This window comes from Apostichopus japonicus, chromosome 18 (genome assembly GCF_037975245.1).
Source record: "Apostichopus japonicus isolate 1M-3 chromosome 18, ASM3797524v1, whole genome shotgun sequence".
Classification (NCBI taxonomy): Eukaryota; Metazoa; Echinodermata; class Holothuroidea; order Aspidochirotida; family Stichopodidae; genus Apostichopus; species Apostichopus japonicus.
This window is the reverse complement of record NC_092578.1, coordinates 2146615-2170379: the sequence shown is the minus strand read 5'-3', so window position 1 is coordinate 2170379 and position 23765 is coordinate 2146615. Positions and strand designations below refer to the sequence as shown.

Below are 23765 nucleotides of genomic sequence, written 5' to 3'. Positions count from 1 at the left end.
TTATTGCACTCAGTCATTTGAAGTATTTAAATTTCGTTTTATCAATCTGATTTGAACAAAGGCAAATACTTTCTTTATACTTCTTTACTGCAAAATATATTGTAAATTGTATCTACAAAATCTATAAATAAATTACAAATGTCTATGCACTATTTTTTACAGAGATAAAGTCTACATTCTATTATTTAAATCATACTTTTGTTGATGGGCAGATTAAACTTGCCGACAAATCTTTGCAGCACGCGGGTTGGTTCGAGTTTGGCTTTCCATACGGCTACGATGTAGCCGCAGAGCCAGAATCATCAGTTAACATTTGCAAGTGTTCAACACTTCCATCTTACAGTTTTTACTATTTTATTGTTCATTTCTAGAAGATTAAATAAGTGAAAAATTTGAATTTGAAATCTTTTGTCTTTTTTTCTGTTTCTAAAGTGGTACACAATAAGGGGAGAGTTTACCCAAAACCCTCTCCTTTACCTCCTCCCCATCCCCCACCATACTCTAATCTGTACCCGTAGGATGGTTTCTGTTTTCTTCATATGATAATAAAAATAAATTAACATGGTGACTAGTGTTAGGTTCGCTTCACTGGTGTTGGAAGCACAAGATAGTTAGGGGAGAGCTTCCCCCCTCCCCACAATTTGCTTTAAGGTGTCTCCAATGTGGGATAAGGGGTACCCCCCCAGACAAATTATGAAATGGTACATCCTGACATATTTAGGCTATACATAAGATTTACAATTACACATACATGCAAGGTTGTTTTCTTAACTACTTTTAATTTTTAATGTGAGGTTGAAAAGGGAGGAGGGGTATACATCTCCTCCCCCCCCCCCCCCCTTGGATCCACACCTAGTCTTATTAAAAATGGAGGTTCCCGCCAAATATTATTAAAAATAGCTATGAAATTAAGATTCAACAATTAAGATAATTGTTCACATTGTGTATTCATTGATTCTGCTCTGACATACCAAATCATATGTCAGAAATTAGTCATATGCATATTCATATCTCACTGCACAAGAATCATTCAATACCAACACACAAAGGTAGTCATATTTACAATTACTTAAGGTCAAAAGGCAAATTCTGTGATTGGAATATTGCACGGTAAGATATAAAAGCTGGCACAAACACACAAGACTTATCAGAGTTAAATGAACGCCTTGTAACAATATCTCTGTTCTGTGAAAGGAGGCACGCCCCCTGCAAATATCACATGATTTTACATGGCTCACTCAAAACTTTTACAAATTACACATGACATGGTAAAAACATTACAAATGAAATGCTATAAACCAGTTTTTGCAAAATACCTTATGAATATTTTTAAGGTTAAGTGCAAGCAGTTGTGGCACCAGAATTTCATGATTGGGAGGAATAGATTGATGAAAGGATGGCAAGCTAACACTTTGCGGGAGTCAAACAATTTGGAAGTACCAAATTCCACATGTATAAAACACACTTCACAAGAAAAGTTTGGGGACACTGGGGTTTAGTTATGTTTTACCAGAGCAAATGGGGTGGGGGGATGTAGGGGTAGCCAACATGATTGGGCAGGGAAATACTGCCTAGCCATGGTAACATCACTGTGTGTATCAGATTAACAGAAAAGGTTAACTTTACCTTCTCAGCTGACAAATAGATAGTTGATTGAACTCCATTCAGCCAACTTGAGCAACTTTTGAATACTATGCAAATTTTAATTTTATTTTTGAATTGTCTGTCTGGCTGAACCCACACATTCCTGGTGATGACCATAACAAAGATGTTTCCATCATAGTGCCCAGTTACATTCTTGTCTAAACTTAAAGATTAAAATTATGAAGTAAAAAGTACAAACTTTGGCAGCATTGTGTAGTAAAAGCAGTAGAATGAGAGTAGTGAATTAATACTGGGAAGTAATCGGTTTATCCTTAATGTTAGATCACATCGCCCAAATACATGTGGCAAACAGGTATAAGAGCGGCCAAGTTTTCATTCATGCATTTGTCTCAATTGTAGGCTATTTTACAAGAATTAAAACTAGATTTTCCTTTGAATTGTGTATTAAACTAGTAATACTAATTGCATGCACCAATTATCTCAGAGATATTCCAGCTCATTCACACCATACACTATACCTTAATACCTAAGACTGACCTTGTTTATACCTGATGCACATTACCTTTAATTTTTCAATTACATAAATGTTGTTCCCTTGTACAATGGAGAATGATGGACGTAATATATACATTCAACCATCTTAACTTTTCATAAAGCACATTATTACTATTCAGTTAACTTCATACGTTAGAATTGTGCTTAATCCCTGGTATTCAAACTTTTTTGCTTATTGAATCCAACCCCCTCCCCCCCCATCATCTTGGCAAACCTCCAGTGGCTGATGTTGTGGCATGTGGAAGGGGTCTATGCAGAGGAGAAATCCCATTCCCCCTTTGAGAAATTTTCATACAAATATTCTTGCTTTATTGCAAAATTGTGTAATTTGGTGATTTTTCCACTTGGTTTCCACAAATATTGGTGGTGATTTCTACCAAACGCTGTGGCAACCCTTCAAAATATTTTGGCGACCCTCTGCGACCTCCAGGTTTGAATACCAGGGTGCTATATGACAATGCGACACACCTGTCATTACCTATGCTCTTGCGAGTGGCCTAGTTTGTAAACAGTAATGCACCTGGAAAGATCGTATAAAGGACACCATACTACAAGAAGAGACGTAGTCTTTCTACAGAGATTACTTGGACACAATATGTCTACTACAGTGTATGGTATCGGTCCATAGAGAGGAATAATTGTATCCTTTTTGTACAATAAAAAAGTCATAAAAAAAAAATTGATTTAAGTAAATAATATTCCAGGTTTATGAAAAATCAATTTGACGCGAAACAGAATGTTTCATAGATATGCAATAATGCATTGGCCCTGATATGTTTGAGTGGGTTTCCTACCACTACCTGATGCATTCATCAGAAAGATCCTTACTAGGCAGTTTGTATGCTCACATTTCTCACAGATCTGTGATATCATCAAGACTTTGGTGGCATTTTAGTTGCCATTACTTTGAGGTATTTGATGGCATTTGTTGCAGCTGTCATCTTAGCTTCGTCTTCTGTAGCACCAACGGCAAAGCAAACCGACTCAGGAGAGGTTGACATATGGATAAGGCATTGGAACATATCGTCTGTGTTCTTCTCATCGAGGAGAGTGTAAACCACTTGAAACTGTAACTCCTCTGCAACTCCCTGCAGCATCTCATGAACACCTGAAGTAAACAGGTATGCGTAGGAATTAAACCGACAAGAAGAAATAGAGAGATGGGTTATCAAAGCTACCATACAGCAACTCCTCAACAAGTCCCTGCAGCATATGGCAAACATCTGGTGGTGACATCTTTCTAGTTGGCCATTGTTTAACATTTACATTTTCAAGGTGAACAAATGCCATTAGAAAATCAGTTCTGGTTTTATCTAAACAAAAAAGTAAAATACTTCTGAGCACTTTACTTTTGCATTCAACAAAACCAGAAAAGATGTCAATTTGGACTTGTAACACCTATGGTGATTCTGCATGTGGCAGTAGACCAGTGATGCCATGATCAAGCAATAAAACATTCATATTCCAAGGGCCTTTAATTCAAAACTGAGAAATCCCTTTAGAAGTTAAGCGATTCTGACAAATGAACAGGATACTTAGCACCTCAGATATAGCTTCATGGTGTGGATTTAAATACTGTAGTACTCACTTGCATAATCATAACAGGACCGTAACCTGGTGACGTGGGGACCGTTGGCCTTCGGTAAGTTAGAGAGAGCAGAGGACTTCTGAGAGTGTCTTGATTTTTTCTGGTTTGAAATTAAGCAAGAATATTTTATCAGACAAAAATATTATAAGGCTTTAATTTTGCTACACAAAATTTTGATTATCCCCAGCAGACTAATTAGAACTATTTGGTACGTTTGGAGCTATTTGGTACTTTTGGAACTATTTGGCACATTTCCTAGGGAGATATTGTCCCACTAAAATTCAATCAATTATTTCTATTTAAAACAACAAAATATGTAACTGTATTTGTTATGGCTGAGGTATCACATCTGCACTTACTTGTGGCTCAATTTCGATGCAAACAGTTCCATTGGTTACCCTGGTTACTGAATAATGAACTGCATATATCTATGAGTTTACTTTGCATCACTATCTGTTTCTTCCTCCAATATTCAAATTAATATAAGAAAACATTTGGCTTAATGGCAACAAAAAGATACCCGAAAAAATTAAGACTTACTTCCAGGTTTTTTTTAATCTTCATTGGACACCAATAAAAACCATTCAAAGTTTTAATGGCAGTATACTGAACTGTACCAATATATCATTTATCATTTCATAAAGATCTTCTGATAATGAACATTTTCACCAATCTACAATGTTTCCTGTCTCTCGATGAAAGGTTTTTAATTTGACTTACCTTAGGTTTACTGTCTGTTACTGTTTCTACTCTTCCAAGTCCTGGGTCAGACTCTGAGAGACTTTGTATGTACTCCAACATCTCTTCTGCAGCCTTACGTTTTGCCAACCTCTTGTTCTTTTCACAACCTGTAGGTTAGAAGAAGTAGTAGTTCTTTACATCGAAATATCAAATGCTACAATCGTTCCAAACGGATAGTGATCCAACTACTACCATTGACATTAAGTTATGTACTAGCAGTTTCATTTCAATTTTGAAGTTTGTAAGGTGTACTGACGTCATAATGTAACTTTCATAAGAATTATCAATTATTTTTTGCCATAAACCAACCTTGTTTTGTGTAGTCGCCAACGGTTACAGAAATGATGAATCGTCTGTCATTAGCTGAACCAGTCTCAACATCAGCCTCATATTGTGGCCTTCTAAGGCCCAGCCTTGTTACAAGCTCTTGTAATTGTCCTACAGGATTGGTTACTTCATCAACGCTGTAAAAGAAAGAGAATATTTAAATCATGAAAATATGTCACAAACCTTGTAGTGAACAATTTGAGTTGCTTACCTATGACCACAAATACCAGCAATGAGCATTTGAGAAAGATATAGGGGGAGAACAAAAAATGTCATCCATATGGCAGACTGATTCATATGATTTGCATAATGATCACTATTAAAAGACAAAAAACAAAAATTTATCAATACTCATGGGCTTAAGATAAAGTAATAAGAAACATAACTTTTATTTCATCTATATGGGTTTAAAACAAATGCTCAAAAGATCTGTAGGATGTTAAAATTTTTTGCTAATGTACTAAATACTTTCAAGTCTTTAAAACTGAAGTAACTTGTGGCAAGTTTATGGTATAATTCTGACTGAAGTCAATGTGAGTTGGGGTAGGTTTGATAGAATTCTAAAGAAGGTATTGACTGTGAGTTGAAATTAGAAATCTTAATGTCATCTTATAACTTCAAAATTTGAGTCATGTTTCGAAATTTCAACGATAGCATCATTAACCAAGCTCAGTATATCAACTAAGCTATTGGAACCATCATCATCATATAATAGGACAGTAATGTAATGAATGAAACTCATTGTAGAGACTTTTAGATTAAATTCAATGGAAAACATTCAAATAACTTTGATTCACCTGTTACTTTGCTGACTCTCAAATGCTGATGTATCAACTCCTAATTGTTCCAATAAGTCTTTGGCAGCTGCCTGCTTAGCGTCCTTTTTGCTGTGCCCTTGACCACTTCCCATGCTTCCTCCAGCTATGCACCTGATCGTAAAGATCGGCTGGTGACTGTCCCCTTCTTGGCCGATGGTGTCATACTGAGGTGTAACACCTTTCTTTGCACAAAGCTCTTGGAGGACACTTACTGGGGTCATGCAGTTATTCATGTTAGCAATTGTTATACCAGCAATGATATGCACCCAAACTGAAGAGAGAAAAATGTTATTCAGGAATAATTATATTTTTATTTTAAGGTAAATAAATTGAATGAAGGAAGTGTTTAAGTCATTATTAGTTAGCCTCAGTAATGTTTTCAGTCTATTAAAGATGGTTATCTAGCCAGCCATGCCTAATTACTCACTTACATCTAGTGTATTTGAATACCTTAGAGCAAGAAGAAAACAGTACTATGACTTCCAAGCCATAGAATTTCTTGCAGAAAAGAGAGAGAGAAGGGGGGGGGGGGTGAGTTGGAGATTATAGTACACTTATGAAATTACATTGGCAAGTTTGACTGGCTGTGAAATGAATTCCTAAAGTTATTATAGTTCTGCGAAGCATTAACAACATTTAGATCCATTTGTTTCTTACAAGTTCTGATTAAAATTTTCAGATTAAAAGTTTGTATGCTTTGCAGTCTACTTAAAAAGAGACTATGTATCTGAATTTCATGTGGTTGGCATCTACCAAAGATACAAACTTAGACTGTCCCTGATTATTATGAAAATATTTATACAAAAGAAAGATTTAGAAAGAACAAATGTGGGAGATTTCTTTATTCATACATTGGACACAACATAAGTTTATTAAGTTGTTGTGATATCAACTACAAGTCTAAGATGCTTCCAGTTTGATTTGATTAAATACATCGATTCTTCGTACACACATTCTGTATCAACAGCTCACACCTGAAGTTCATGTTCTTCTTAGCAGTCTGGGAGATCCAAGGCTTACAAATTGGCATCTATTTCATATTCATGATGGTCAGACATTGTGACCAATCATCACATTACTGTGAAATGATATGCAAATTAAAATGCTGTATAGTGCCTATATTTACTCACTTTTAGCCAATCAAAACACTCTTACTGCACATATCCCTTCTTTTGTGGATAATTTTGTGTTCTTCTATCATTTGTTCCTTTGCACAGTGACTTGGAAGGACACCATTTTGCTCTGTTGTGCCTAGTTTAATTGTGTATTTTGTTCTTATATGACTGATGTTTTGTCAAATAAATTATTCTTACTATTGCGGTATCAGAGTTCATATAGTCATCCGTTGACTGAATCCATCTACTGTATGAGATAGGCCTATTAAATTTTGACTGCTCAGAGTCCAATGAGGCCGGTTGTTAATGTTAAGCCTAGCCCTACATCATGTTAATTGTAAATGATAAACAGTGTTGACTCTAACTTAGTCAAGCTTAGTTACCCAGCCTAGGTTACTTCCTCTGCTGGCAGTTATTTATGCGTAAATTATGTTCAGCATACAAAAATGGGCCTAACTTTAGAATCCGTACCATATGAATGGGAAAGCTTACTTCGAATCGGCAGAATAACAACTGTATAATCCGGTTAGGATTAGGAGATAGAAGAACGGGGAGGTGGAGATAGGGAGTGATTACATAAATGTGGGAGAGAGATAGGAAGCGGGATATGGATTAACAGAAAAAGTCGAATGGTACTGATTCTAAATTAGTACCCATAAATGTACCACTCATTTACTTCAACAGATAAAAACTATGTAAATGCTTCATAGCCTGACTTGGTTGGTAACTAGTAACAGTCAGCCCCAACTGTATAACTGGCCATATAATGTCCGCCGTTGCAACGAGTTAGTGTAGCATGTAGCCTAACGTACTACAAATGCGTGTAACGGCTTAGGCTAATTTGGGATCAATTAAATTTCGAATCGCAAAGTTTGTCGATACCTCTAAAGACCCTCCTGCAACTTCCACCGCTGTGCTGTCTTCTTTTTGATAAATTTCGTGTAACCGGATAAGATCAGCTACGACTAGCCTTTCTGTCGGCCTTATACAGTTCTCGTTCTCGAGCCTTCGAAAGTTCCAGGATCGGAACAACAGGGCTCTGCAATAAATTTCTCTCCCTCTAATTATTACTGCAAATAAAATACCTACAGCTTCAATTTAAGCATGCATTACTTATATGATATTTGAAAGGAACAAGAAAAATTATGATAAGAAAAGCGTTTTTTCATCTGATGCTGATTGTAATTGATCGTCAAAATATGTTTTTTGACCAATAACTTAACATATGGATGATACTATTTGAATAATAGGGGGTACTTTGTGTTCAGTGTTGATTACGCAACTTACAGTACAAAACATGCAGACGATAAGTTACCCTAGCTAGAAACAGACATAAATGCATTAATAAGCCTGTTCATTGAACTGTCATCCTGATCCTGATGAAATGATCGACTTTCGGGTTCGCCGAACTTTCTGCTAAACCGGTTCCAAGCAACTTCAAGGTGTATGTTATCATGTGCATACTGGGTGTTTAGAAATATTAAAAATTATCAGATTATGGGAGGCCTATTTCTCCTTCTCTTCTCAGTTCTAATGTTATATCGAGTGAGATCCGCGAGTACTATCAGTTGAGTGTATGCCTATAGCCTAGGGTCTAAGTAACACTAACAGTTGTACAAGTGGAAACCGTTAGTGACCCAGTAAGGCATATAATTGTAGACATAGGCCTACAGTCTGAGTTACAAGAAAGGCATCAATTTATCAAATCATGTTGAACATGTCTAGTATGGTGACCAAGTACTAGTATTAGGTCAGCAAGCATCAAGTGACTGGAAGGCATTATAAATATAAGGCCATAGCCCATACTAAGTATTAGGAATGAGTCTAAGATTTACATAATTTGCACATGTATATTCTCCAAAGGCTCCTGACAATAGTTATCATTATGTACAAAATATTGATTATTTAGGGGCTAGACCCAGGCTATATGTTAAAGGAATCCATCACACAAATGTAAGTTCCAAATCAAATTAACATGGCAGTAATATAATGTACTATTATCAAACAATAGGCTAATACTCACATGTAGTAAATTTAGTCACCAAGAGTGATCTGCATCAGTGATACAGCATCTTTCTCATACATCAGTTTATCAATAGCAGCATATACATAGGGCTGATATACCAGAACATTGTACTTAAATCCTTTAAGAAGCTACTAGGATTGCAGTAATGAATATGTGTTATCAGTGAGAAAGAAATATTCTATTGCCATTTGAAAATTGTTCAGATGCAAATCTAAAGTTCCTATGGCATCATTGATAATCATCAAAGGTCTAACTCACCCTTGCATACAAAATGATAAAGTGACACAAGGCTGGTTGACTTTGAACCATATGCTTGCTACAACCCCCTTTTTTTGCTGCATTTGTAGTCACTATTAAACAATACCACAAACAGTTCTTGAGTGGACGGCATTTGGTTCTAACACAACATATACATACTCTGGACTGCTGTTACCTCAATTCCCTATTTACAACATTGAGGCAAATAGCATAGACAAAGAAACAAATATGAACATGGATGCCAATAAAATTCCTTTCATAGCATAAAAGCATTCTTCTAATTTCTGAATTCAGTCCTTAGGAGAAGAATCATATTGGAGATTACTTGGTGCTTTTTTCCCTTCAATTTTCAGGTGAAGGTTGTGGCCATTGTGAATCACACAGTATCCATTTATCCATCATGTACCGCTCTGCTATCCTTAGAAAGCGTTTGCAGCAGTGTTCACTAAATCACTCTGCAGTGATTTCACAAGGTTCTCTTGAATCTCATTCAGCAGTTCATCACTATTGTTATGGCTTGTTCCCTATGTCTTGGAAACAACTCCATGGCTGTGGGAAAATTATTCCAAAGAGAAAAGATGGACTCGAGGAGAAGTTACCAAAAATCAAACCACTTCAAAGACTTCATCCTCCGTGGTACATTTCGAGATATGCTTTACATTCTTCTACTAGCGACTTCGCTGGTCATAACAAGTGGTCAAAGGTCAAATACATCAAGGGACCTAAAGACCACGAAAGAAGTATGATCACTTCCAAGGTTGTGTCTCAGATGAGGGTGATTATGAAAGGTAAAACTTATGATAAGGGTCAAGTGTTTGTTACCATTATTCGTCCAAGCCTGAATGGAGGCTTTCCCCCAACTGGGAGGCTTCTTTGTTGATACCAATCCGGTTATACCTTACATTTCTGTTGAACATTGCGTACAATGGTTAACTGTCATGTTGAACTCACTTGGACTAAATGACATTGCTGATGTTGGCTTTGTACCTTATGACCAACAGTGCTATTTTGAAAAACTTTGTAAGGATTATTTTAGGTGCTCAAGGAATAAAGCATGTTTCACGTACGTTGGATAATTGATAAAGGGGTTAGTGGGAGAGGGAAGGAGGGGAGGGTAAGGCTCAAATGAGTGAGAACTGAGTACCATCTTAACAGACACTCTATCATATGCCTGGGTATTAAGAATTCTTCTAAGAATTAAAAGATAATATGAAGAAACATTAGTGGCTAGCAACTATATCCTATAAATTTTCCAATTTTATAGGTTTTTCTCATTTCTGTCTGATATCTTGTTTTATGTACAGAGGGTGGCACTAATCCAGATGCGAATCCAGAACTTGCAAACATGATTCTGTTCGCAAGATCGAAAGGAATACCAAAGAATACTATCGAAAATTTCATCAAAAATGCTGTAAGTTTTTTTATTTTTTATTTCTCTGATAAAATTTGTATATATCTCTGTGACAATAAAACCTTATGTATGTATGCTTGATCAGTTAGACTGTTGTTACATCTAATGATTTCCACATAATTATTTAGACTTCTGAATTAAGACCCATATTTGTCTCAGATTTTAGTTAAACTGAGTTTAGCTTTAGGTCAAGATTCCTAATTTTCAATGATGTTGCTGATTTGTGCATTTTTTGTCACAGCATCTCAAACATATATTTGTTGGAAAAGTGAAGACATGAACCCAATTTTGATTAAAACTTTCAAGTTCATGCAACTCAGAAAAAACAATGAACAAGTACTGCAATGTCGCCCTCTGTTTATGTACTTCAGTATTGAGCAGAGTAAATTTTCATTCTTGTTAGTTCAACTGTTGAACACAACTTAGAATAATTTTCATGTTTGCAGATAGTGCTGTCTATCATGTATTTCAGCACAGTGTTGATTAGATTAGTTCTTGTTTATTAATAAGGCAGTTATTTTAACAACGCTTCGGTGACCACGAATGTGGGAGAAGCCTGCAAGGGCTTATGGATTACAACTCTTTCACATCAGGTGGCTTCCGATTCGACACTTAAATGCAAATTTGGAACCTTTTAAATTTAGAAGTCATTTCAGATGGGAAAGTAGATTGCTCTTGGATGGAAAACCCACCTTACTATGTTCCGGCCTGGGATTGAACCTCGAACCTCCCGATCGCTAAGCCTCATTGTTTCAAATGCCACAACCTTTTTCCACTCGACCACAGCAATTGAAACTATAACTCAGAAGGAACAAGGAACAGATAATGCAATGTCGCCCTCTCTCTTGTATTTTCATTCAGTATTTGCTAAGCCTTCTGTTAATTGTAGTTGAAACATTTTACAACTACAACTACTACAATTACCCTCACTCGATTTGTGTCATACTTTTGTGATTGTAGTCATAATGCCAGCTGTAAGGCTTCTGAATTGTGTATTGTTTTGTAGCCAGTCATTGCTGAGGTACTATGATGTTGAAACATTCTAGGAGTTATTTGTCAGTCACAACATTTACCTGAATTGAACTTTTGACTCAAGTATCATTTCTTAGTTGTTTCTTCTCAAACTAAATAATATACATTTGGCAGAAAGTAATTGATAAATTGTTTTAGTGTCCTTACCTTGGTCGTGTTAAGTTCCTTGCATCTTGTAAAGATAATCTTCCATACCTAACATTCTCTCCCTCTTTCTAAACAGGCAAAATCTAAAGACAAGGGTGGTAGTCAGCATGTCTGTGAAATCCAAGGACCAAAGGGGTCAGCCTTAATCGTGGAGTATTTTACAGACAACAAAAAAAGATCAAGAGATCAACTTTTACTGATTGTCAAAAAGCATGGGTATGTGAGCTGTTGCTGGAAGTTTTGTTATTTCTTAAACAACTTTAATTGAGAGTGTACCTCCCAATCTTCCTTTCATCTCCCTCCTGCCTTTCCCCTCTCCCCCCTTAACCCCATGAAGAAATGCACTGCTGTGTTAGTATTAAGGATCACTTGTCATTTAGCCTTTGCAGAAGATCCTGCTAGGATCGAAACGTCAGGCCAACTTACTTTTACACATTCTCCAACACAGGCTCTCTAGTGGATAAGCAGGTTGCTAACAGTTTTATTTTATTTTGATTTTATTATTAAGCAATGTAAACTATTAATTTTCAGCTTCTCTTAGGTGATCTCTATAGTTTGAAATCAAGGATCTTCATTGGGGTGTTTTCCCCCACTGAGCATTTCTGGGGTTTCTTCATAGATCTTGTAGGGGTGCCCTGGAATCCTTATTTGTAGATTACTGCTTCGGGCTCACATTCACACCTTTAGCACAAGATTTTGATGAATAAAACACAAGCTCTCATCTTGTAGAATGCTCCAGCATAAGTAAATCAGGTAACATTTTGTATTTGTCATATTAGTTCTCAGCAAAATGTTCTCTGCGTTAAGAATGTAAGGTTCTTCCACATTACTCATGCCTTTTCTAACTTGGTATTTTCATTAATATCAGATATTTGATACTTTTGTTGTTTTTCCTCTTTGAAGATGTACGGTTGGTGCTCCAGGGAGTGTTATGCACACATTCAAGAGAAAAGGGGTCTTGGAATTAAGGGAAGAGGATGAACCGTTGACACTTGATCAAGCTATGGAATTGGCAATAGAAGTGGGTGGCGAGGATGTGGTGGAGGAAGAAGAAGAAGATGAGGGGGGTAGACCAATATTTAAGGTACGGATCATGACTCACTGTGAAATAAGTTTGTACCTTTTATAAGTCTTGTTGTACACTCCATTATTAGTACAGACCATTACCACAATATTAAGGTCGTGAACATATGACTCCACTCCATGACATCACATACAAACATGGGAGGTTGTCATAGTCATTTTCCGTGTTCATTTGGTGTTTTTGCAAATTAGAAATTCCTGTGAATAGAGTTGAGATAAATCTTAACTATTTATTGTATTGCAATTTTTCCCTATGTAATCATACATGGATCCATCAAGAAATATTTCTGGTGGATCTATGAAATTTAGCTTTTGAGAAGAATTTTGTGAGTTCAGCTTGACTTCATTGTTGTTATTATGAAAGCATTGAATATATCATAATTTGTTGGTTAAGAGTCATTGTGCTTGGAATTGTATTGAATTGAATCAACAACTTAGCCATGTAATTACTTTACATCTACATTGCATAGGGTGTTGATTATAAATGTTTAGAAAGTAGCAAATAAGAAAATTGCTAGACCAGCGAATATTTGATAGGCTCTTATAACTGTTTTCATCGGTTCTCACCCCTTTCATATCTCACCTAGATTCTATGTGACCAGGCAGATTTTCGAGACGTCCGAGACGCTCTTAGGAATACCAGATACAGTTCTGGGCTGGAGTCCATAGATTATCTACCCGAAACCATGGTAACACTGGCTGATACCGACCTGGATAAATTAGGATCTCTTATCACCAAACTAGAAGAACATCCTGAAGTCTTAAAAGTTTACCACAACATAACTGATGGTAGATGATGATGTTCAGAAAAGGTTAGAAATTACTAACAAACATTTGGTGTTTTTGTTAACTTCGTAGCATTTTGGTACAATTTTGTCCAATATGTTGCAATTTGTCAAAGGGATATTCCAGTGACACACAGTGTAATATTATCGAGAAGAGAAAATGGTTAAATTGACGAACCCATATCAATAAATTTTACCTAACTCTTAGAAATGGTTGTTTGAACATAAACTCTTTTCATTAGGTTAACCATTCATTTACTCTAGGAAAAGGATCCTAGCAAATGTTCTGTTGTCTCACATAAGATGTTCTTCGAAAACTTTACATTGCTAATAAAATAAAACACTGTTGCTCTATCTTTGAAATGTGATGTTTGAATAGTCGTCAGATGTTCTCTGTAAAATTATTACTTTCCTCAGTGGATTGATTGATTGATTGATTTGTGCATTAAAAAGAAACAGAAAAAAAACCATTTCAGCACAGTTGCCATGACGACATCACTTATGCTGTTGTCAGATAGCAGTCATAAAATTTTGAATATTTGTTCAAAATTCAACATAGATGCAGTTTTAACTTAATATTCAGAAAAAGTTGCAGCAGTTTAAGCCGTGGGATTATTCCTTGAAAATGTTTACCATTTTAATTTTGACACTATCTTAAACATGCCAGGAAAAAATAACAAAACTTGGAGAATATTCTGAAGTCTAAAGTTTTCCACTATGGCTCTGCTGATAGTTGATGGTCACAAAAGGTCAAAAATTGTTAGTTAATTATGGTACATGGGACTTGATTTTTTTTTTTTTTTAATTATAAAACTCTTTGGACTCTTTCATTTCATTCATTCATTAGGAGAACAACAGAGGTAAACAAGTTGTTAGTTATATCAATGTAGAAGAGTGCTGGGATTGTTTTTCATATATTTATCATCAGAATGGTCAAAAGCCAATAGTAATAAAAAAAAAACAACAAAAAACCAAAACAAGGTTTGTCTGTTCTGTTTCTTTGGGAATTAAATCTATATTATTTCTCTTTTTAATTGAAACAAAAAGTGGATTTCCTCTGGGAATGAGGATGAAGAAAATATATGTTGGTATTATTAATGGACAATTTCTAAAAATATCCCCATTTGAAATTTCATTTTCTTTTTGTGGATATTTAGAACATTCATTGATGGAATGAGTTTCTGTGCACAGAATAGCAAGTCTCCACAGTATATTGATTACTGCTCTCTATCGACCAACTCTAAAATATAATTAATTTTTATTGATCAAGTTCAAACTAAACAGCATCTCTTCTCTGCAGGGTTTACTACAACTATGTATTTCAAATGATTTTCTTCAACTTTCTGTCAAACTTTGTTTGTAGGAAGACAAACAGAACTTGCATGATATGTTTTTTTTTATTGCTATTATGTTTTCTTTGTAAGTTTGTTTTAAAAAAAAATGGTTAAGGAAAGTTTTTTGGAAAAGAATATAATGGAAAGCTTTTTTAAGGATAAGGTGGATAGTATATATGTGTGTGTTGGTTTAATTTTTTTTTTTTTTGGATGGCAAAAGTTTTAAGGGGGCTTGTAGATTGAGTTAGAATCACTGAAATGTATGAGTGATAAATCATAGTTATTGAAGACTTCTGTTTAAACTTGAGAGAACAGTGTTTTGACTTGTGAGCTATTCCATTGGTCCCAGAAATCATTATGACCTGTGAAATTGAGATTTAATATAGCACCTTCAAATTCATGAATAATAATTATGATAATCACACATGCATTGAATCATCAAGTAACATTTGACAAAAAAGTCTAATTTGTTAGAATCATGAAAACTTAAGAGATCATCTGAATACCAATATTTATGTGTGAAGCACATCAAAAATATGGGAATACAGCAATTTATTGGAGATTTATTTATCCAGTGAAGATAATTATAGAACAATGTCTCTAGTTTTGGAGTTGACTGTTTTTTTGGGAAAAATTTCACCAATCCTGATGTTAAATAATCATGATTGATAAGGTAAAATGATTATGTTGCAGTGTTTCATATCAAATGGATATTAACCTTAATAGCCGGTTAGTGGAAATCTTTGAAGTAATTCTCTGCTCAATGTTTCGTTGATGTTTCATTTACTTAGATGATGTCAACAGAGGGATATAAACAATAAAATAAAGTGTGGCTGATTAGCTTCACAAACATTGTATTTTCAGTTGTGCAGTGACGATGTTTGTACAAAAATTAAACATGTCTTATTTCGATACTAGTTATTATTTTAAAATTAACCTTTTCCTTTGACAAATAGGCACATGGTTGTCTTTAATAATATTTGCTTCATCTTATAAACTATATTTTTTGTACACATCAATCTTTCAAAGAAATAATTTACAATAATAGAAGTTTTCTTCCTCTTTTCAAAAATAATATGGAAATTTCTTGGAGTTAATGAAATAGCAAGATATGGTTGGTTGAATGATTTTGAATGACTAAACCTTCAACTATTGCTGGGAGTAGGATCATAAGGCCCTTCTAAATTGCTATGAGCATGTGTATATTGCCTAAACATACAGACAAAATATTCAGCAATTTTGATATGCAAGAAACTTTAGCCACCTGAACACCTTTCAACTAAATATAGTAAATATATCCACCTGAAAAGATGAAATACTTTATGAACAAAAATATGAAAGACTCAATGCATTGATATTGCTTAGTTTGAGGAAAAATCATTGGAGATCTTCAAGGAGAACTGGTCTTGCTACCAGGATGAAAGCACTGTTGGTTTTCAAAGTAAGCTCCATTCTTCAAGGAAGAAAAATCTCAAAAGTTCAAACTTTCTTTTTGAATTATTCAGTTTTCAATAAAAGGTCATGCTTGCTGAATCATGTGACCACTCTCTGGTATTTTAGGTAATTTTATGACAGGATCCACATTCATTTTTGGTACTTGTTCTCTTTTACTATCGTACATCTTCGGGCTTGGTGAATCAACTCTCTTCTTGGAATTTTCCAAACTATTGCGTGATGCAGGCGAGTTGTGATTACTGGACTCTTCTTGTAGGGGACTGAGGGCGCTGTTTTGTTTAAATATGTGAGGTGCACGAGACTTACCAGGAGAAGAAAGACTCAGTTCTTCTTCCTGGTCATCCTCATCATTTGTATCCTTCTCTCGTTGACCGTCTTTACCGATATCTTCATCTTTATCCAGGTCATCAAACCAATCGTCATCATCATCTTCATCATCAGAGCCAAAGTCACTCAGCGGAGATTTCCGATGCGTTTCCTTTTCGTTAACGGTAGGAGTTTTGCCTTGTTCTCTTTCAGATCTACTTGATGATGTCACTGATTGCAGGGATAGCTGTTCATCGCTGTTGGCCTTGCTGTTGGATAACATGCCCCGTATTTCTCCTTCAAGTCTGACCTGCTCTCTTCGTTCTTCTTGGATCAATTTCTCCAGCAGCTCAATTTTACCTTTGACCTCATAGTTGTATCTATATTTGAAATGGAATAGATTATGCAGTTTTCCAAAATTTTAAGTCTAAAGCAGTCATCGAGTTGATTTTATTCAATTTTCTAAACCTATTCGACGCTAAAATGCTAAATGTTATCAGTACACTTTATTATTTGAAACTTCACGTTACGTTTTAGAAAAAAGATTGATTCATAATTGGAGTCAAAATCAAACTGGCTGCTCACAGAGCATTAGATCAGCTCCTGAGCAAGCAGTGTGTACTGTCGTGAAAAGGAAACAAACGTATTTATACTTCTTTCTACTTTGATGGGCTGACATAACAAATTCAAATAATTATAAATTCATAGACGGTGTTATTGTCCTTGGTGCAAATATCTATTTTTAAAGCTGTCCTCAACTTTTATAAAATTTCCATGGTTTGGACACTTGAGAAAATTAGTTTCTGAAGGTGGAATTTATAATATAGTGTTTGACATATGTTGTTTACATTGGTTACTTCACACATTGAACATTAAATGCATGTATTAGGAAAGTCAAAATATGTCATTATTGAAATTCCAAGTCAAATGGTTCTACTAAGGTTAACCTATAGATATAGTTGATTATTATTAGTTGGGACAATCTTGCAATGCTAATATCACTCTATGCTGTACTCTTACATCATGCTTTAAAGCACTGGTACTGACAGTATGAACAGTTCCTAAACCTTTTATCTGACAGAAACATATATATTCATACTGCTGATACTGTCAGTACGAAATGCTTTAAAGCAGGACGTGAAAGAACAGTATAGAAAAAAATGAGATAATGATTTAAGTTGATATGAATAATAATTATACAACGAATATGCAAGTAAGAAAAATAATACAATTATTATTTCTAATATCAAGAATGTAGTATTTATTATTTTTTGTAGTATCTATTAAATACTATATTTGATTCTCTACATGTCAATTTTCACTCGTATACCAGTTGTAAAGTTATCATGAAGACAATAGCTGACTGAAAGACTCACCTTGTAAATGTTCCTCGTAACTCCAATGCAAGATCTATATCACTAGCCAGTAGTTTCTGTCGGTAGGTGTTTACCTTAGCCAGTCCGGCCATGTTTTGTAATTTGTTGTCCAAAACTTCCAGATTTTCTTTCAAATTGTCCCCTTTTTTGGAATCCTTGTCAGTTGGTTGCTGATTGGTTTTCAGTTTGTCTTTCTCGATTTCAATTTCTTGTAAGCCATCTTGCAATGACTCTATGTCCCTTATTGCTCTCTCAACTTGCACAGAGAGTTTCTGTGTTTTGGTTTCCTGATGTGAAGATTTCTCTAATTTCCTGGTTTCTTTCTCAAGTTGTTTGACCTTCTCATCAATGTCAAAGGTCAAATGTTCTATCCTGTCGTCTGCTTCCTCCGTTCTTCTCTCTTCATGTTTTTGAAGTAATGTTGAATGTTGATCATAACCTGTCTTGGAATCATCCTCAATTAGACTATTATCATCATCTTCGTCGTCATCATCAAATTCTGATTCAGAATATGAATATTCATGGTTCTCTTTCTGCAGCGAATTGCTGAGTTCTCTGATTGGTCCGTCGTCTTCATTAGTAGTAATGTCTGCCATGGGAACCATCGGACTTGTACAAGCATCTTTGACCTTTTTCTGTGTCTGTGTAGTCTGGTGGAGACCTTTCTTTCGGACTCTGGTCTCTTTATTCGTCTTTGCCACCCACCTCGGTATGTAACTCTGTTTCTTCCTTGCTCTTGGTGTGTATGTGAAGGTATCCTTCCTTCGTAACTTTGAAGGATTTGGTGTAGGGTGAACCCACTCATTGTTTTTCTTAGCTGGTGTACAGTGGTCGTGATACACTGAAGTCCTCGATGTCTGTCTAGTTGCTGGCGTAGTGCCCTCACTCGTCCAGCTACGGCTGCTCGCAGTCGAAGCGCCTCCGCCATCTTCCCTCCTGGAGGGAACTTCCAGTTTTTTCTTTGAAGCCTTTTTCGGCTTCCACTGTCCCGTCAATTTCTTACGAATCTTTTCTGCCAAACACCACCAGTCGTAAGCGAGTTGATGTGCCTGCTTACTTTTATACAAAATATCCGGCACATAGCGAAAGATAGCTTCAAAAGCATCGCAGTTAGGGTATAGACCCAAGTCGATCTCACTCTCAGGGCCAAATAAATTGATGTCGATGTCACCATCATCGCAGAGTTGACCCCATTTTCTTACCAGCATTTGCAAACTGATCATTATATCAGACAAACTCTCACAGTCAGCTGCCACTTCACTCACGAATTCTTTGGAGAAAGATTTACGAAACTTAGCATATTTTGGTAGATCGAAAACTTTGAGTAGATTCCTCTTAGCGACCGGTTGTCTGTTCTGTCGGGTGGTCTTGACATCTTCGAAGACTACTTCGTAATAATATTCGAATAAAGCCGAGTAAATCTTCTCATCAAAATTGTACTTAAGTTGGTAAAGATGGTCTAAATATTGCAGAAAATCATCAAGAAAGGCACGGAAATAAAGGCTAGGCTGCGATGATATTTTCCTCCCCCCTTTGCTTAGCCTCGACTGTCCCACAATTCTCTTTAAACCATCGAACGAAATGATGTGGACCCCATCTGAAGGAGAGAACAAACACATGACCAATGCAAAAAAGAAAATATCTTGCAATTATTATTTTGTTTCTTTATTTTCTCTGATCATCATTTTCTATATATGATAGGAGTCATCAGAATGAACTCAAATTTTATAAGTTATCAGAAGTTTGAAAGGTACCCCCCTGGAGTATCATGCATGTTCTCACACTGAGTAGTCTTAAAGGATTATTCTGGTGGCTGAAGTTATTCTTTAACAAAATTTCTGGGAATTTTCCAGTTGGAATTAGGGTTGTTGTCATGGATATTGGGCTAAAAGTGTACTCTTCTTCATGGTGTAACAAATAAAAGTTAAAAGTTGAAATTTTTTACTGTCTTGTGTCAAGACCAAGTCCTGGTAATTGGTAATTTGTTACCTCAAGAATTTCTAACAAAATGGATTGTCTTTACATTCTGTACCAAAAATTGCAATATATGAACAATTTCATGAATAGGGCACTTATTAACTACAGTTTCTTCCTCTTCAATTTGTCAACAGAAGAATTCATAACATAAATGGCAAAAGAGTAGTTTTTTTTTACCAATAAGTGACAGTTAATTTATGAAAAGGGTACCTTCCAGGTTTTTTAAAGATATGTAGACACTCACCTCACCCCTCCTCTCCCTCCCCTGCCCTCCCCTCCTATCACCAGAAGTGTACCTTAGGTAGTACTTTCGAGGTATAATAGGTGTTATGAGATATAATTCATCAGCATTTTAGTAGTTAGATGCTTGCTGCAGACTGGTCCCCCTCCCCTCCCTTGCCCTCCCCTCCCCTGCCATCCACTCTCCTCCCCAGAAGTGTACTTACGAGGTATAATAGGTGTTATGAGGTTATATAATTCATCAGCATTGTAGTAGTTAGATGCTTGCTGCAGACTGGTCTCAAATGATTTCAGTTGTTTGTGCATCAATGTGTTCTGTTTCTGAAGAGTTGCTCCTCTCATATCATCAGGATGAGTCTGAAATTTAAAGAATTACGGCTGTTTCAAGTTTGATAAGGATACCAGGTAATGATCCAGGGTGTGTGGGAGTGTGTAACCCCCTCCCCTTTTTTCAGCCCAAGAAGACAAAACCTTGAAAGAAGTTATTAGCATAAAGTTCCATGTAGACCTAGTTAAACAGCTAATTTACATTCTAAATATCCCTCAAAATGCACAATATCACATCCAAAATACTAATTTTGTCGGGGGGGGGGGAGACCAGCACCCCCCCTACATGAAGTCAGCTTCAACGACCTCAGGGCCACACACCTCGTACCTGGACCCTGATCCTGGAAACTACCTAGACATTGGGAATGGAAGCATGAAAGGTTGCTTTTAACTACATCATCGTCATGGCGACTGAACAGAAGACCATCCTAAAGGTATTCGTTTCATTGAGATGATTAATTATTACTCTACTTATTAAAAATCAAGAATGCCCTCTTGAGATGATCATAATAACCTGGCAAATATTAACTAAAATGAAATGATATTTTTACAATAGCCTATCTGTATTTACATTTTAGCTTTTAATTTCCTGTAAAAACCTGAAGCATTATCCTTTGTGCTAGTATGATAATTGTGGCCAGTGATGAAGTTTGTTTTGACAAACGGTTGATATATTTAAATTCACTGAAATAGTACGAAACTGAAGCTATATGTCACACATGAATTAAGTAAGGCTGTTACGCCGGCTGTGCGAGGTTCTTATTTTAATATACCAATGAAGATTGGTAGTGTAACAGTCTACCACGACAGTATAAAAATGAGTTCGTTGTGTATAAGAGAATTATGAGTAAATATTTTGTTTTAATTAAATTACTAAAAATACAGTAGGACTAATTTGACCCAATCTTTGTAAACAATCTAAATGAGTAAAATACAAAAAATAAAATTGTTGTTAGAGTTTAGGAGAATGTGCGATAATTTTCGAATAATACACAAAGGCCTGTAAGTTCTTTATTAGCCATGTATGCTCCTTTAATTGACATTTAGCCCGTATTTGTACCCACAGAGACCCTGTTTTTCAGATCTGGCAGTGCAATTATCGCCCGCCCCCCCCTTCTCTCTCTTCAGCAAAGCATAGAAAACTGAACACTTATCTAAATATAATATGCTGATTTCCTGTGAATATGATAGGCGGCATAAGAAGGGGAATATATTATAAACAACATTAAAACCAATGACACAATGTATTGAAGTGATCCTATACAGGTTCCCGCGGCACCGACCTGGTACTTTTTAAGAAAAGTCACCAGGAAAGAACTGGGCACGAAAAACAAACTATACTGAACGACTGATCCGCTCTCAACCCCAGTCCCCTTACATTGGGAATGTGACTGTGTGATCATCGTCGGGTGTGCATCACCATTCCCCTCGAAAGGGAACAGATACTACACATGATCTTAGCCAAAAGGCGAAGAAGGGTACCGACCTGGTATTGCCCCGGATCATTCACGGGCAAACAGTTTCCATATCAGTCCTTTGGGTCAATGAAATCCAATTAGGTTGGTCAAACACTCACATTACTAAATATTGAATTATATTCACTCGTTGTGAGACACGCTTGACCGGTAGACACGGGAGATATTATAGTTTCAAAAATTAAAAATATTTCCGCAAAAATTTCCGCAAAGGAATGAACTACGAAGTTAGATCAACAATAATTAGCAGGCTCACTTGGTTATTAAATACTGCTTAGCATAAGTAAATAAATAAATATAATAAATAAGTTATTAATGAAAACAAAATCGCAAGGTTTACTAACAAAATACTCATCCAGTTGTAGGTTAGCCATGACTTCACACGGATAATCAACGACTCCGTTCTTCTTAAGTAGAATTATCCATATCCCACACAGAATGAAGTACTTCTATTCATAAGCCAATTCAAAATACTCTCGACTGATTTTGATGGGTTTCCCTTGGATACCATTTCCCTCCCTGTTAGGCTTTCCCAATTGCACGCCCTTCTCAATACAACTGTATGATTACTATAGCTATTCTTTATCGACAAGTTCAACCTGTTGATATTGGTTGTCATGGCGATGCTATACCAAAGTCTAATTGTACTTGAGTTGACAAAACATGAGATACTTGTTTATTGCATTTCCAATATTGATTTTTTTCATGACGTCGAGTATTGTCTATTATGATTGCTACCTTAGACATATAAACTCTTCTTTCATAGTTTTTGAAGGATTAAATTTGTCCGAATTTTCGTCTTTCTTGATAAATGATACTAGTTCAAGGAAACAGAAAATAAAATATACTGTTTCTATACCTATGCATATTTGCAATATGTTCAGCTTTTAGAAAATATGCTTAAGCTGTAATGAAGAAGTTAGCTCCCCAGTACAGGACTGGAATAATTATGTTAATTAGTCGGCTTTTACAGTTATAGTTACTCATCCCAAATAAGATTTTTTTCACTTCATATGAATAACATATCTCACTTGAAAAACATTCAACATTACTTATAAGTTCTTGGATAACATTCAACATTACTTAAACTTAACAAATGTGCGTTGTTGACGTATCGTCTAAGGCCATGAAATTATTATGTTTTCAAATTGAGCCTTGTGTGTTGCATCTGTGGAACTGACTCCCCCCCCCCCCCCCCGACTCGCGCTGTCCGGGACCATTTTGTGAGTGTGCTGCATTTTTGAAGATCCAAATAAACCTGTGTGCTGCGGGTGACATGAGCAATAGCTTATATATATATATATATATATATATATATATATATATATATATATATATAGATAGATAGATAGATAGATAGATAGATAGATAGATAGATAGATAGATATATAGAGCGGAAGCCCTTGGTTCTAATCCCGGTGGAGGATGGTAGTGAAGATTTTGCACTGTTCTGGATTTTCCAACTCATTGCCTTTTCAAATATCAGATTTAATTTCAGATTAAAGTATAACCAACGGTGAAAAATTAAAGTATAAATATATATATACATCTATACATATGAATATTTAACACTCAAGGGTACACACAGGCAACACGGCTCTACTGTATAAGTTGATTGCCTCAACCAAATCTAAGACTACCAATATATCATACAACAATGAAAGCTCATTAAATTTCATTGAAAAGAGAAACTCGTTGATAAGTTCTTTGCTTAGTTGTATGAAAGAGATCGACGAAACATAAAAATGTTATATATGAATTCCGGACCTCATAATCAATAATTT

At 35.7% G+C, this 23765-nt stretch overlaps 3 protein-coding genes across 4 annotated transcripts; 1 reads left to right on the top strand and 2 right to left on the bottom strand.

Moving 5' to 3' along the window:
• Positions 1–930: 930 nt before the first annotated feature.
• Positions 931–7813, bottom strand: LOC139958435 (interferon-inducible double-stranded RNA-dependent protein kinase activator A homolog A-like). The gene is made up of 6 exons (XM_071955516.1): positions 7632–7813; positions 5614–5905; positions 4799–4953; positions 4469–4596; positions 3749–3848; positions 931–3268 (listed from the first exon to the last, which is right to left on the bottom strand). The coding sequence occupies exons 2-6, from the start codon at positions 5865–5867 to the stop codon at positions 3033–3035; spliced, it is 873 nt and encodes a 290-aa protein (XP_071811617.1). The 5' UTR covers positions 5868–5905; positions 7632–7813; the 3' UTR covers positions 931–3032.
• Positions 7814–8035: 222 nt separating this feature from the next.
• LOC139958434 (translational activator of cytochrome c oxidase 1-like) lies at positions 8036–16938 on the top strand. Of its 2 annotated transcripts, none has more exons than XM_071955515.1 (7): positions 8036–8193; positions 9387–9821; positions 10338–10444; positions 11700–11839; positions 12527–12707; positions 13294–13518; positions 16800–16938. In XM_071955515.1, exons 2-6 carry the CDS (start codon positions 9434–9436, stop codon positions 13501–13503), a joined length of 1026 nt encoding a protein of 341 aa, XP_071811616.1. In that variant the 5' UTR covers positions 8036–8193; positions 9387–9433; the 3' UTR covers positions 13504–13518; positions 16800–16938. The 2 variants fall into 2 exon arrangements, with proteins under 2 accessions (XP_071811616.1, XP_071811615.1); XM_071955514.1 differs by having other exon boundaries at positions 16684–16823.
• On the bottom strand, positions 16345–22526 carry LOC139959145 (uncharacterized). The gene is made up of 4 exons (XM_071956743.1): positions 22326–22526; positions 20386–20536; positions 17963–19559; positions 16345–16966 (listed from the first exon to the last, which is right to left on the bottom strand). The coding sequence occupies exons 1-4, from the start codon at positions 22353–22355 to the stop codon at positions 16345–16347; spliced, it is 2400 nt and encodes a 799-aa protein (XP_071812844.1). The 5' UTR covers positions 22356–22526.
• Between the last annotated feature and the right edge of the window lie 1239 nt (positions 22527–23765).